The 15,140-nt window shown below is 42.5% G+C and overlaps 1 protein-coding gene across 5 annotated transcripts in view; it reads left to right on the forward strand.

The window, feature by feature from the left end:
- The window catches only part of LOC121272797 (lutropin-choriogonadotropic hormone receptor-like), a 216,589-nt gene extending 202,735 nt beyond the window's left edge, over positions 1 to 13,854 (forward strand). For all 5 annotated transcript variants that reach the window (XM_041179579.1, XM_041179587.1, XM_041179597.1 and 2 more), the window contains one exon: positions 11,379 to 13,854. In XM_041179579.1, the coding sequence (XP_041035513.1) occupies positions 11,379 to 12,729 (1,351 nt within the window). In that variant the 3' untranslated portion in view covers positions 12,730 to 13,854. The remainder of the gene's footprint in view (positions 1 to 11,378) is intronic.
- The last annotated feature ends 1,286 nt before the right edge of the window (positions 13,855 to 15,140 follow it).

Consider the following 15,140-nt stretch of genomic DNA (forward strand, 5'->3'; position numbering starts at 1 on the left):
TCCATCTGGTCCAGGTGACTTATCCACCTTCAGACCTTTCAGTTTTCCTAGCACCTTCTCCTTGGTAATGGTCACCATACTCACCTCTGCCCCCCGACTCTCTTGAACTTTGGGGGTGTTACTTGTGTCTTCCACTGTGAAGACTGATGCAAAGTACCTATTCAGTTCCTCCGCCATTTCTTTGTTCCCCACTGCTACTTCTCCAGCGTCATTTTCCAGCGGCCCAATGTTCACTTTTGCCTCTCACTTACCCTTTATAAATATAAAAAAACTCTTGCCATCTTCTATATTACTGGCTAGCCTACCCTCATATTTAATCTTCTCCCTCCTTATTTCTTTTTTAGTTGTCCTCTGTTGGTCTTTGTAGGCTTCCCAATCCCCTGGTTTCCCACTGCTCTTCTCCGCATTGTATGCTTTCTCTTTAGCTTTTATGCTGTCCCTGACTTCCCTTGTCAGCCATGGTTGCCTTGTCCTCCCTTTAGCATGCTTCTGCTTCCTAGGGATGAATTTTTTCTGTGTCTCCCAAATTACTTCCAGAAACTCCTGCCAATTGTTGTCCCACTGTCTTTCCTGCTAGGCTTATCTCCCAGTCAATTCTGGCCAGCTCCTCCCTCATGCCTCTAGTTGCCTTTATTCAACTGTAATACCTTTACATCTGATTCCAGCTTTTTCCTCTCAAATTGCAGGGTAAATTCTATCATATTATGGTCATTTCCTCCTAAGAGTTCCTTCACCTGAAGCTCCCTTATCAAATCTGTCTCATTACACATCACTAAATCTAGAATTGCCTGTTCCCTAGTGGGATCCACCACAAGCTGCTCCAAAAAGCCATCTCGTAGGCATTCCACAAATTCCTTTTCTTGGGATCCACTACCAACCTGATTTTCCCAGTCTACCTACATATTGAAATCTCCCATGATCACTGTAACCTTGCCTTTCTTACATGCCTTTTCTATCTCCTGGTGTATCTTGTGCCCCACATCCTGACTACTGCTCGGAGGCCTGTACATAACTCCCATTATGTTTTTTTTACCTTTGCGGTTCCTCAACTCTACCCACACAGATTCTACATCATCTGACCCTACATCATTTCTTGCTATCGATTTAATTTAATTTCTTACTAACAAAGCAACCCCACGCCCTCTGCCAACCTGCCTATCTTTTCGATAGGATGTATATCCTTGGATATTTAGCGCCCAGTCCAGATCCCCTTGCAGCCATGTCTCCGTAATGCCCACCACATCATACCTGCCAATTTCAATCTGCGCCACAAGCTCATTTACCTTATTGTGTATACTGCATGCATTCAGCTACAACACCTTCAGTCCTGTATTTCCCGTCCCCTTTCTCATTGTCGTCCCTTTATCTGATGTGCTTGAAGTTAGATTCCTAGCCCTTTCCAAACACTCTGTCCTATTTTGTGTTCTGGATACTTTAATAGCCTCTCCTGGGCTTTCCTTTCTTTTCAGTTTTTTCATAATTTTCCATGAAGTTGAATCCACCGCCCCCTCCCCATAGGCTAACCTGCTGCTTTGTTTCCCATTAGTCATATTTCTTGGAGTTTTATCCTTCACTCCACCACCCCCCCTCCCCCCACCAAGTTTCTAGTTTAAAGTCCTGTTGACCACCCTATTTACCCTTTTCGCTAGAACATTGGTCCTAGATCGGTTCAGGTGGAGACATCCCAAAGGTACAGATCCCTCCTGTTCCAATACTGATGCCAGTGCCCCACGAAATGGAATCCCTCTCTCCCGCACCACTCCTTTAGCCACATGTTTAATTTCCTTTAATCTTTAATCTCGCGTCCCTATGCCAATTTGCATGTGGCTCGGGTAGTAATCCGGTGATTATAACCCTTGAGGACCTGTTCTTTAATTTAGTTTCTAGTTCCTGATAATTCCCAAACAGGTCCTCTTTCCTAGACTTACCTATGTTATTTGTCCCAACGTGAACCACAACAACTGGATCCTCCCCCTCCCTCTCCAATATCCTTTCAAGCCGGTCAGAGATGTCCCTCGCCCTGGCACCGGGCAGGCAACATACCATGCAGGACTCTTGATCCTGCTTACAAAGGATGCTATCAATTCCCCTAATTATAGAATCCCCTACAACTACCACTTGTCTTTTTGCTCCCCTCTCTTGAATGGCCTCCTGTGCTACGGTGCCGTGGTCAGCTGGCTCATCCTCCCTACAGCCCTCTTCCTCATCCACACAGGGACCAAGTACCTCGTACCTGTTGGACAAGGTCAAGAGCTGAGGCTCCTCTGTTCCTGAACACAGGATCCCCCTACCTGCCTCACTTGCAGTCACACCCTGCTGCCCTGACACTGACCGGACTTGAGGTACTCAATCTACCAGTTGTGACCGCCTCCTGATACAAAGTGTCCAGGTAACTCTCCCCCTCCCAGATGTGCTGTAGCATCCAGAGCTTGGACTCCAGCTCGTCAAATCTGAGCCGGAGTTCCTCCAGCAACCAACACTTGCTGCAGATGTGGTCACTGTGGCTTGCAATGTGATCTGCCAGCTCCCACATCATACAGCTACAGTACATCACCTGCCCTCTACTTAGATAATTAATTTATTAATTAGCTTTGCAGTGTTTTTTTTCCAAATTTGGTGCAGACCAACCAATCAGGTCACAGCTTTCCTGTGATGTCTCTTTTTCAGTTTTGGCTTCAGTTAATCAGTGCCCCGAGGTCACCACTCCAGTGCTCCGCCCTCCGGATCTGCTCCCTAGAGACAAAGCCGTGAATCCCCGAGGTAAGCTAGGTTTATAGCCACCGTTCCGGTGCTCCTCCCTCTGCTCCCAGGATTTGCTCACCAATTAGCTGCTTTTTCTTTAAAATCCACTTTCAGAAGAGTGTCCCTCACAGGTCTGGTGCACTCCTGAAGGCACTGCCTCCTCCTCTCTCTTTTTTCTTAGGTTTGAGGAGGAGGGAGTGATGGGAGTGACAGCAGTGACTTCTCCCAGAATGCTTCAGTCACTTCTCACCAGCACCCTCTGTTGGATGCCCTTTCTCCTGTTAAGTGCAGGAGTCCTTCTCCTCGATTCCCTCCTGAGTCGTGGTGACTGCGATGACTTCTCCCAGAATGCTTCAGTCACTTCTTACCAACGCCCTCTGTTGGATCTTTGCAGGCTGTGAAGTGATCACTCCTGCCAATACTGTTATGCACAGATGCATCTGCGACAGGTAGATTCGTGAGGATGAAGTCAGGCAGGATTTTTCTTCTTGCTGGTTCTCTCACCACCTGGTGCAGGCCCAATCTAGCACCTATGCCCTTCAAGACTCAGCCAGCTCTGTCAGTAGTGGTGCTACCGAGCCACTCTTGGTAAGGGACATTATAGTTCCCCAATCCCTCCCCCTGCTGTGTCCTTGCTACCCTCAATATTTTGTTCAAGTGGTGTTCAACATGGAGAAGCACTGATTCATCAGCTGAGAGAGGGCAATAGGTAGTAATCAGAAGGAGATTCCCTTACCTGTATTTGACCTGATGTCATGAGACTTCATGGGGTACAGAGTCAGCGCTGAGACTCCCAAGGGCAACTCACTTCACTGTGCTGCACCTCTAGTGGGTCTGTCTTTCTGGTGGCATAGGACACACCTGAAATGGTGATGGAGGAGCTTGGGACATTGACTTTAAGATATGATTCAGTGAATATGACTATGGCCCAAATTTTGGCCATGACAAAGAGCCTCTCCGTCGTGGCGAAAATCTTGGAAATGACTGAAAATTCTAAGTCCTTCCTCTGGACCCGTCTTTGTGGGGGTGGAACTGGAATCGGCAGGGGTCCGTGCATGAGCAATTCGCGGAGGCAACTGGCCATTTAAATCACCAGCTGCCTCCACTGAAGTGGGATTTTCGAAGAACAGGAGTGTAGAATCTGGAGTATGCAGAATAGAACAGCCAAGGGCAGGTCTGAACTTGGTGCATGTATTTGGATAACCAGGATACCCCTTTGGAGATGTAAGGTAATCCTTTGGTAGGGTCCCAGGACATCTTTGGGAGAAGTGAGACACTCTTTGGGAGAGGTGAGGTAACTTTGGATTGTTAAAAGAGAACATGATTATGCAATTTTTCTGCACAAAATCATTGGACCTGACAAGATGTCAAAGAGCTGTCCAGCAGTCCAGAAACTGTTAAACAGCTGTTCAGCTGTCAAAGAACTGTCCAGTTGTCAAGGAAATATTACGGAGTATTACAGACCAGAGGGGGGTTAAGTTAAACAGCCCTGATTTCTCCTCCCTCTACCCGCCTCTAAACAGAAAGGTATTTTTGATTTCTGATTTCCCTCCTTTATAAGTGGTGGCATGTTTTCCCCAGCCCTTCATTTTGGAGTGATCCGCTCCTCTATTAATAACCCCACAGAAAACTCGAGTTAAGGCAAAATAAGAGGATTGGTTTATTTTACACACACACAAAATGTGGGAAAGGGGTTTCACAATGCCCGCCCCTTTTTGCACTCATACAATAAAAGCGGGATAAGGGAAAGTAAGGGGTACAGGGCAAGACCATGATAAAAATAAGAGTTATGGTTTCAGGTGAGTCTGGAGTCCAGAATCAAACGTCTAGTGGCATATCCCTTCAGAGGTTAGCAGGCTGAAACTGTTGCAGAGTAAACCCACTTTCTAAAAGCAAGGACTTCCATGATGGGAGAAAGCACGTAGGGATTAATTAGTCTTGAAGGCACAGATACAAAAGTTCCAATGTTCCAATAGTTCACAGTGTAGATGAGGGTCAGGCACTCCACCTGGACAGAGCTCTTTCTCCTGCCACCTGTTAGGTTGTAAAATAGTAAACTGCCTGTGTTCAGTCAGTGCCACATGGCAATATTAAAGGTTCTAGCAACTTGGGGAGGCAATGTGACATACTTCTTCTCCTGGGTGTAGGACAAAAAATATATTTTCTTAGATCTGGAATCTTGAGGTGTTTAATAGAGGAGATGTGCCATTTCCATTGTCCTTTGCCAATGTACCATCTGCATTGACTGGAATTCTGCCTTAGAAATGCAAAGGTAGTTGTTGCATTCCTTTGGAATTTTATTGTCGGCAGTCACAGAGGGCATTAACGCCTCTTTAAAGATAACACGGTTCCTTTTGGTTTCTGAAGGTTAGAAATTCCTCTGGTATGAGTCATGGCTAGTCAGGGTAAAGCCTTGTCCATTTTAAAAATAAAAATAATAATTGTACAAAGTAACAAGGTTGACGTAGATATATATATGTATATATCTTCCTTTCTGTCTCCTGGCCGGGACATGGAGTTATCCAGCTGTTAAATCTGTCAAAGTTATCCAGAAAGTATCAAAGTTGTCAAGGAACTGTCCAAGGATACTGGGTCAGTTGGCATGGAGGGCATAAGGGCAAAGGGTGGTGTGTGGGAGGATGGGTTGGCACTAAATTGGCATAGGGGTAGAGGGCAATGTGGTGAGTAGTAGGATATCAAGTTAACATGGGGGTATGGGGCCGTGGGGGGGGAGGGTGGGTGGCGGGACATGGGTTGGCATAAGTTGACATGGATGGGGCATAGGGATTGTGTGTGGAGGGGTGAGGAGCAAAGGTTGGTAGAATGTTTTTTTTTGTTTTATTATTATTTTTTCTTTATTTAAACACAGTGCTATGGCACGGAGGCTAGCCTTGTGCCAAGCCCACTTCTGCACCCGGAAGCTTGCACATTTGATCCGGTGTCGCCCGCCCAGACCAAAAATCCGACCCGCGTGTGGATTGGGTTCGCTGAGCCAGGAAATCTCCCAACTCGGCAAACCCAAACCAGGGATAAAAACCTGGGCCTATGTCAGCCTATTGCTGGATTAGTCTATGGGGCAATCTCCCAATTTTTGTACAAGCCTCCAGATGTTAGTTAGAAGGACTTTTCAGGGTCACTTGAACAGGGTGTGCCTTTGCCTTTTCTAGTGCCTAGGTTAGTGCCAAGTGGCTGGTCTGGTTTTAGTCTTATTTAACTTTTCTGTAGTATTTTGTTACAATTGAATGGCTTGGCAGTCTATTTCAGAGGGCAGTTGAGAGTCAACCACATTACAGTAGTAGTGCAGTCACATGTAGGCACATATTGAGTTTAGATTTTTATTCCAGATTTATTAATTCATTGAATTTAAATTCCCCAAGCTGCCATCAAGGAATTTGAACCCATGTCCCCAGAACATGAGCACAAACCTCTAAATGACTAGCCCACTGATGTTGGTACTATACTACCATCCATTGCCCTCTAGTGTGTCCCATCGCATCCACCATCTTCAGTCAAGAGAACAGATCAAAGATTAATTCTAAGGTCTTTGCTAATGCTGTCACGTAGATACAAGACATCTAGAAATCAAAAATATGAAAAAGAGTCAATACAAACACAAAAGCAAAATATTGCAGATTCTGGAAATCTGAAAATAAAACAAAAAGTGCTGGAAATACTCAGCAGGTCAGGCAGCATCTGTGGAGAGAAACAGAGTTAACGTTTCAGGTCGATGATGACCCTTCATCATTACATATGAAAAAGAGGAGTCAGCATGGGTTTCAAAATACGTCAAGCTCGATCAACCTGATTGAAACCTTTGAAGAAGTAACAGAAAGAGTCAACAAGGTTAAAGTAGTAGATGTAATGGAATTAATAGTCAATGGTGAAACACCGACACTCAGCACTGACCTTGAAGAAAGCTACCCACAAAGATCTGGTGATCACTGTGGCTTGGACTTACCCTCTTCCAATGTCAGTTTGAATCTGGTACCAAGTCAAGGGGATCTCCAGGCTTCCAACAACAGTGATGTAATCAAGCAGGGTAAGCAGCCAATCACATTGAAGCATTATCACCATCAGCAAACCCTGAAAGTAAAATGCACTGAATTTTTCACATTTAATTTAAATTTTACAGAGAACTACATAAATGATTGGGGCATACACATCAAGCAGACTGAAATGTCATAATTGTTTTAAAATAAAGATTTTAAAAATACAATTTTTTTAATATAATGAAGAAATTTGACATTACACTAATATAAAGTTTGTTTCTCAGGGACAATGAGGCTGTTCAGCAGAAATTATGGGGCAGCATTTTCTGCCTGTCAGGCAGGTCAGTCGGGAGCGGGCTCAGGAAGATTAAGTTCAGTTTTAAAGTTTTAATAAAAGAAAGAAGAAAATGATTCAGACATGTCCCCTCATGTGACAGTCCTACCTGTGGATGAGGTTTCATGCAAAATGCGAAGGCCGCTTGGTTTCTTTGCCTGCCCACCAACTTTAAGGTTGGATGGGCAGCCCTGTCAATTAGTTCAATTGGTTTATTTAATGGTCTTAACAGGCCTTTGACAGTTTGGTGGGTGTGTAGCCGCTTCCGGCGCGCACCTGCTGAATGGAAGATCGGAATGACAGACGGTGACATCGGGACATACACCCGAAGTCACCGTGCGTTGCTTTACACATCAGTATGTGGGGCCCACCCCCGCACGCCAAAGTGAAAATTCTGCCCATGAACTTACTGACCTGTTTAAAAAAAAGAATAATTACAGCTTGCTCAACAAAGTGTAACTTTTTCAAAGGTTTTTATAGTGAGGCTAATAACCTAAATATTTGAACTTTCAAAAGCTACAGCATATTAGGCTCATGACTAAAGTCAGAGCATGTGGAGTCAGAATGGATAGAAAGCTGTTGTTATGTTCCAGAGTTAATTTAAATGGCACTAATTTCTCCTCTCACTGGCAGCCCAGAAACAGAAAGGTGTTTTGGTTTGTTTCTCCTTTGTAAGCAGTGGCCTATTTTCCAACCCCTCAGTTTTGGTGTGATTCAATTTCTATTAATAACCCCACAGCAAACTGGAAGTAGGATGAATTTAGCGGGTTAGTTTATTTACACACACTCAAAACACAGGAGGGGGGGTCACAATGTTGCCTCCTTTGCATTCATATAGTAAAAGTGGGATAGAGAGAAGAAAAATTTACAACGCAGAGGTCACAGAGAAAACAAATAGTGTTTCAAGTGGGGTCTAGACTCCATGAGCAAAGTCCAATGAGGTATTCCTTTATTGAGATCCGTGAGCTGAATACCGATGCTGGATAATTCAGTTTTCTGGTGGTGTTGACTTCACACAATGAAGGCGATGGTGTAGGCTTTCCAGTAGAAGCATTGTAGATTGGGCCAGGTGTCCAACCTAAGCCAAAGCTCCTTGTCTGTGCTGCTGCCAGTCAGATGGTAAAATGGCAAACTGAGACTTTGCAGTACAGCAAGGCAATATTACTGGTTCCACAAAGTAGAGTCCATTTCATATGACTGCCACCTCTCCACACTGTCTTTGTGTACCCCTCATCTGAGTCCCCCAAGATTGTTGAATCTCTCAATCATTAAGCATTGAATAAAGTTGTGGGGTCCTTTATCTTAGCAGATGAGCAGAACCATATTGGCCAGCATGGGTTATGAAATGCAGATGGCCTTTGTATAACTCACTTTGAATTTGGTCTGTGTAGCCCACAATGTGTCGTTAGTGGCTTTTCACAGATAAGAGGTGTGAGTTTCCCTGACACTACCAGGTAGCTCTTTTACTTTGAGGGTCACAGACAGACATAGATTCAGCCATTTCAGGTCTGTATCCGGTTTCATATTTTTAGAAATAGCAATAAGCATATCTCTATATATTTTATAAGAAAAATATACAGGGTGAGGTGTTAGTCCTTCACACTGTTTTTATAAAGCAGAAAACAGAGACCAGGGGTCACATGATGGGACATGTTTCATAACATCTTAGAAAGCTTTATTTTCTATTTTGAAAAATGTCCATCTCCCTGAGGAAGCCTTGGAGTTTTTCAAGCGTGCACCCGTGTACATGTGCAAAGTTCGCACTCACCCTCCTCCCTCCACCCCTCCCCAGACTGGCAGCGCTTAGTGCTGCCGCTCGCGTTTCACTCTGAGCAGGCCTTAATTGGTCCACCAGTGTGAAATCACTGTCCGGCCCTGATCAACCCTGCCCATCCCCGCCTGACGAGGGAAAAATTCTCCCTATGGAGTACAGTTCTGGTTACATATTGTGAAAGGATAAAGAGGCACTGGAGAGGGTGAAGAAACAGTTTGCAAAGATGATATCAGAACTGAGAGACTATACCTATTAGGGTAGATTGAACAAGTGAGGATCTTTTTTCTAGAAAGGAGAAGTGTGAATGGTGACCAGATCGGGTCTTTAAGATTATAGAAGGGTTTAATAGGATAGGTGTAGAAAATATTTTTCCACTTGTGGGGAGGCTAAAACTCAGAATTAAAGAGATAAGATGGTTGCTAATAAATCCAATAGGGAACCAAGGAGAAACTATTTTCCCAGATCGTGTTTATAATATGGAACTTGCTACCAAAAGAAGAAGTTGAGGTGAATAGCGTAGATGTATTAAAGGGGAAACTAGATAAGCACTTGAGGGAGAAAGAAATAAAGGATATGCTGAAAGAGTAGAATGAAGAAAGACATAAGGAGGCTTATGAGGAACATAAACACTAGCTTGGATCAGTATGACCAGTTTCTGTGCTGCACATAATTCTATGTAATGCAGATGGCTTCGAATTGTTGCTCCTTTTTTGTGGGGATCTGCCTGAGCTTAACTCAATATATCTGCGTCATGGCAAAGCTAAGATCAAAACACACCTTCAAAGAAATACAAGGATGGGAATTCTTATGAGCAGAACACGCCTATATGACATTCTCTTGAGCATTAACCTCTTTAAAATGGGTTAGCATCTGCATATAAATAACAATGCAGGAACCTAGCCTGTGCACATTAAGCATTCATGTGTGAACTTCACTGCTCATAACTTCTACCATCATATGCCATGTTTTACCAAACTTTCTGTGAGAAATTAATTTAAAATTCAGTTAGCCCGTTGCCCCCAGTTTAATTCCAGAGCCTTTGTTTAATTCAGAACTGTTGCTCTGGGAGGGGTGCCACATCCGCAATGTATATTGAAATGAATGATTATAATTCCAAACTTTTTCTTGAAAAAATTAAACTGCCATCTGGACAGAGGACATAGTTCTGCTTTTCTGCAAAATTTACTGAATTCTCCTCTATTAATTTAAGATAAAGGATCATTGTAGTGCAATCTTTACCAATTAGTACATTGAATATCCATCTTTGTTCACTAGTCTAAGTGTCGAATAATTCTTGCCATTAAAGAAGGAAGAACTCCAAGTTATATGAGAGGATTCTGCCTTGACCAGGATTTCCCTACTCTGCCCCCTTCCCTGTCAGGACTGCTGCAGACTCCTCTTTCCCTGCCTGGTACATATTAATAATAGTAAGGGGTGGGATCTGGGCCCTCAGCAGATTTCGCTTCGTTCCACTCCACTTCCCATTGCTTCCCACTGTTTGAAAGGATTCTCTGCTCTAGAATAGTGGCACCATCCTAAATGGTGTTCAATCCATCAAGAGTTTACACTTGATCATATGTAATGAGCCACCACTCAGAAAATTGAGACAGGGCGAGGAATCTTGATTTGCTGCTACTCCATTCCTCCAAAACATCTGAATGTTGGGACTGGTTAAAAAAACACACATGTTCATGGCCAATAGTAATGTTAAGGAGGAGACGGTAGTGTAGTGATAATATCGCTGGACTAGTAATGCAGAGTCCCAGGCTAATGTTGAAATTTCATCAGGGCAGTTGGTGGAATATAAAGCTAGTTTCAGGAATGGTGACTATGAAACTACCACTAATTGTTGTTTAGAAACCCATCTGGTTCACTAATGCCTTTTAGGGAAATAAATCTGCCATCCTTACCCAGTCTGGCATACATGTAACTCCAGACCCACAGCAATGTTTTTGACTCTTAATTAACCTCTGCAATGGCCTAGCAAGCCACTCAGTTGAAAGGGCAATTAGAGATAGGCAACAAATGCTGTCCTTGCCAGTGACACCCACATCCCATAATTTTTTTCAAAGCATTAAAAGAGGAAGATATGTATAAGGCAATATTTTAGTTTAAAGTAGTTTTGATAAAGAAAGGAATACATGAAACTGATTTGGAGCAGTCCAACTCCAGAAGAGCTGTTCACCAGCTGAATGTGCAGTAGTGCCCATTCAGTAGAGTGGGCACCAGATTGGTTCCCAGGCCAATCTGATGTTGCAACTTTCATTGAAATGAGTGGAGTGCTCCAGGACTCAGATGTTCTGCTATGTCTTGGGCCTCTCTAGAGTAGCTTTGTGAAGAAAGAAAAACAATGGTATCTTATTAATTGTAAAATGGATTTCTGACTTTTTTTCCACGTACTCATTGAGTTCATGCTTTAAGCAAAAGACACTCTGCCCTAGATGTTCCTTACCCTTTATGTACCCTAAATGTTATTGATTCTAGGTTGCTCAATTCTCAATAGGATTGTTCTAAAAGTTGTAACTTTTCTTTCTTCCAGGTTACAATGGGTTCCAATATGTAACAAGTTCTTTAGCAAGAATTATGATTTCAGCAACACAAGCTCCGAGACTGAATCTGAGCTCGGTTCCACGCATTTAAAAAGATCTTTGCAGATGAACTCTGCTGTACCTCAGCAATATGCATTCCTTGAAAATGAGGCATCGTTTGAATTAAATGAAGATGAACCATTTTTTGACTATGGTCTCTGCTCAAATGTAGCAGATGTGATTTGTAATCCAAAAGCGGATGACTTCAACCCATGTGAAGATATTGTGGGAAAAGATATTTTAAGAGTCATAATATGGCTAATGAATATTCTTGCTATTATAGGGAATGCAGTTGTACTCATAGTCTTATTAACCAGTCGATATAAACTCACCGTTCCACGATTTCTTATGTGCAATCTTGCTTTTTCTGACTTTTGCATGGGCCTTTATTTGTTGCTTATTGCTTCTGTAGACATCCGAACCAAAGGCCAGTATTATAACTATGCCATAGACTGGCAGACTGGTGCTGGTTGTGCGTCCGCTGGGTTCTTCACTGTTTTTGCCAGTGAGCTCTCAGTGTACACACTTACTGTTATCACCTTGGAAAGGTGGCACACAATTACTTATGCCATGCAGCTGGACAGAAAACTCCATCTGAGGCATGCCATTGTGATTATGTGTGGTGGTTGGGCATTTTCTTTCATTGTTGCAGTACTGCCTCTTGTCGGGATCAGTAACTACAAGAAGGTTAGCATCTGCCTCCCTATGGATATAAACTCCCCAGTTTCTCAGGCTTACATTATTTTCATTTTGCTACTGAACGTTATTGCATTTTTGATCATTTGTTTCTGCTATATTAAAATCTACCTAACAGTTAGAAACCCCAACTTTATCTCTACAAATGGTGATACAAAAATTGCCAAACGCATGGCTGTGCTAATCTTCACAGATTTCGTTTGCATGTCACCAATATCTTTCTTTGCGATTTCAGCAGCTCTAAAGGTCCCTTTTATCACAGTGTCCAGTTCCAAAATACTTCTGGTTTTGTTTTACCCAATCAATTCTTGTGCTAATCCTTTCCTGTATGCATTTTTCACAAAGACTTTTCGCCGAGATTTCTACATTCTTTTAAGTAGGTTTGGTTACTGTGAAATGAAAGCACAGCTTTACAGGACAGAAACAACATCCTCGATTCAAAATTCCAATATGAGAAATGGTGCTTTGGCCTCTATGCCGCACTTTGGCCAAGGCACGGTATATACAGAGCTTCTGGTAGCCACTCATCGGCAAACATGTGGAGCTCATAACCTCAATTCTCAAGAGTCCCACCAATCGCTTGCAGGAACTTATGCTATTAACTGACAGTGCATAGACTTTCCTAAAGTAAATTTATATTGTTAACCTCGAAGAAAATAGCCTATTTCCTGGAGAATCTCTGATATCTTCCTGTAAAAATACCAAGAAGCTATTATCTATTGTCAAATGTATCGGGATTCCAAGCCTCAGGTTAGCAAAACTCTGATGCATCCTTGCAACTGAGCAGGCACCTTGAATTTATGGCTAATTTTACAGGGAATTAATCAATGGTTGTACAACATGAAATTAGCATGACCTAAGTGCAGGCTACAGATATATGATTCAAGTAATTTGCAAAGACCCATTTTGTGCAACAAGGTATTAATGTCATACTACAAATACACTTGAGTTACTTCATCAACGTAAGACTTGCTCTAAAGTTTACCAGATGTTATTGTTATTTATACAGTTTTAATGTAAAATAGTAATGATATTGTACTCTGGATTTCTTTAATGTGATAGAGACAATTTGCTCCTGTGTTTCCTAGAACTTGAATGTTTAAAACATGTGCAGCAGTAAAATCTGTCGCAATGGCCTCACTTTTTAAAAAAACCTCTAAATAATGACCACTTGATGTTGAGCCAATGCTGAATTAATGATTCATGTTTTACTCTGAAGTAGATAATCACAATAGTGGTCAACATCCTGTTTTATTGTATAAGTCTCAGTACAAAAGTTGTTGCTGTTATTAAAATATTAATAATATTGTGTTATTATTGGTGTTAGGGCTTCTGGATGAGAGAGGGGGAAATCAGCAAAGATTCTTGCTCCTGATTCCAATCTAGTAATACCTAGTTGGAAAGATTGCAATTAGCAGTATTCTGGGTGAGGACAGGCAAACAGGTTTGGGTTTTTTTGGGTTTTGTCACAATGTACGCCATCTCCACTAAAGTCAAATAATATTCAGGAGTGGAAGGAAGAAAGTAGAGGAGGAGTGACGAGGCTTATCAGCAATTATCTAACTATAGCTTAAGATTTGTTTTACATGTATTGCCCATATATGCAGGATTGTTAACTGTTGTAAGGATTGGTATTTTTTTCATTACCGAAGAGTCAGGTTTGTATCTGTTGATTTAAAATTTTGCTCAAGCCTATGGATATCAATGGTGATAATAAATAACTGGATCATCTTTGAACGTTATAAGTGAATTTTATTATGTGCAGTCAGTTTCTCAGCACCTTCACATGTGGATTTACAGAAAATGCATTGAACATGGGGAAGTTGTTGAGTTTGCTGTGGCCACTTGTACTGTGCAGTGATGCATGCTTGACAGTCACAGAATCACCAGATTTGCTTGTCAAGTAATACAAAAGTTCTGTAGCTTAGTAGTGCTTCATTCCTTTCCACTGAGGCAGGTAAACACCAATGTATTGCACCACTACATTGCCCTTTTAATATTATTTATTCATATTTATGGCCTAAGGTATGAAACGCATAACTGAAGAGTGCTGGGTGTCATTTTACACCCTATGAACAATTCAGTCTTGGTACTGTGTTGAGATCTCAGGTCATCACCCACCTACCTACCCTGACCCATTCTGTTCTCCGACTGCAAAACTCTTTACCTCCCTCAGTTTTTCCTGCCTACTGCAACATTTAAGGTTTTAAAACCAGATTTTACTGTCAGATTTACTGCTTCCTGATTTACTTTGTTTTCTTTTTTTACCCCTTTTCGTTTTGATGAGGTTTTACATGATGGACTTTGTATTTTAATTCTGAAAACATTGAAATTGAGAGAGCAAGGAAGAGAAATCAGGGAAAAAAAATTGGGGCAGAAGTTTGCCCTTGTCGGGTGGGCCCAGGAGTGCTGACCACTGCCCGCGATCGGGCCCCAACATGGATTTCACGATGGCTGGCCAATTAATGAACGCTGATGTTCACGTGGGTGCACACAGTAAAAGCCTCTGAGGCACAGAGCTGCCCCGAGGAGCTGAAGATCTTTATCGATATAAATAAAGAATTTTAAAATAATGAAAACATATCCCCTCATGTGACTTTGTCACATGAGCAGGGACATGTAAAATATGAGTGCAAAAGGTATTTTTAAATCACTGGATGAAACCTCATTCTGCCCGTGGATGAGGTTTCACCAAAAATGCTAAGGCCTGGCCTTTTTGCCCGCCCGCCAACCGAACAGTTGGACAGACAGCAAAAAATTCAAGTCGATTAGTTCCTTAAGTGCCTTAATAGGCTGCTTAATTATCGGCGGATGCGCTGCTGACTCCTACACATGCCTGCCGACTGAAATATCGCGCGAGTGCGAGATGACGTCGGGATGCTCGACTGACGCCATCGTGCATCATTTTACGTTTGTTCGTGTCAGGTACTCACCCGCCCAACGATTGCAATATTCTGCCCTTGACACATATTCACACCTCGTTATTCGTAGCAAGCAGGAACCAAATCATCACACCA

This window comes from Carcharodon carcharias, chromosome 2 (assembly GCF_017639515.1).
Source record: "Carcharodon carcharias isolate sCarCar2 chromosome 2, sCarCar2.pri, whole genome shotgun sequence".
NCBI classification, from domain to species: domain Eukaryota; kingdom Metazoa; phylum Chordata; class Chondrichthyes; order Lamniformes; family Lamnidae; genus Carcharodon; species Carcharodon carcharias.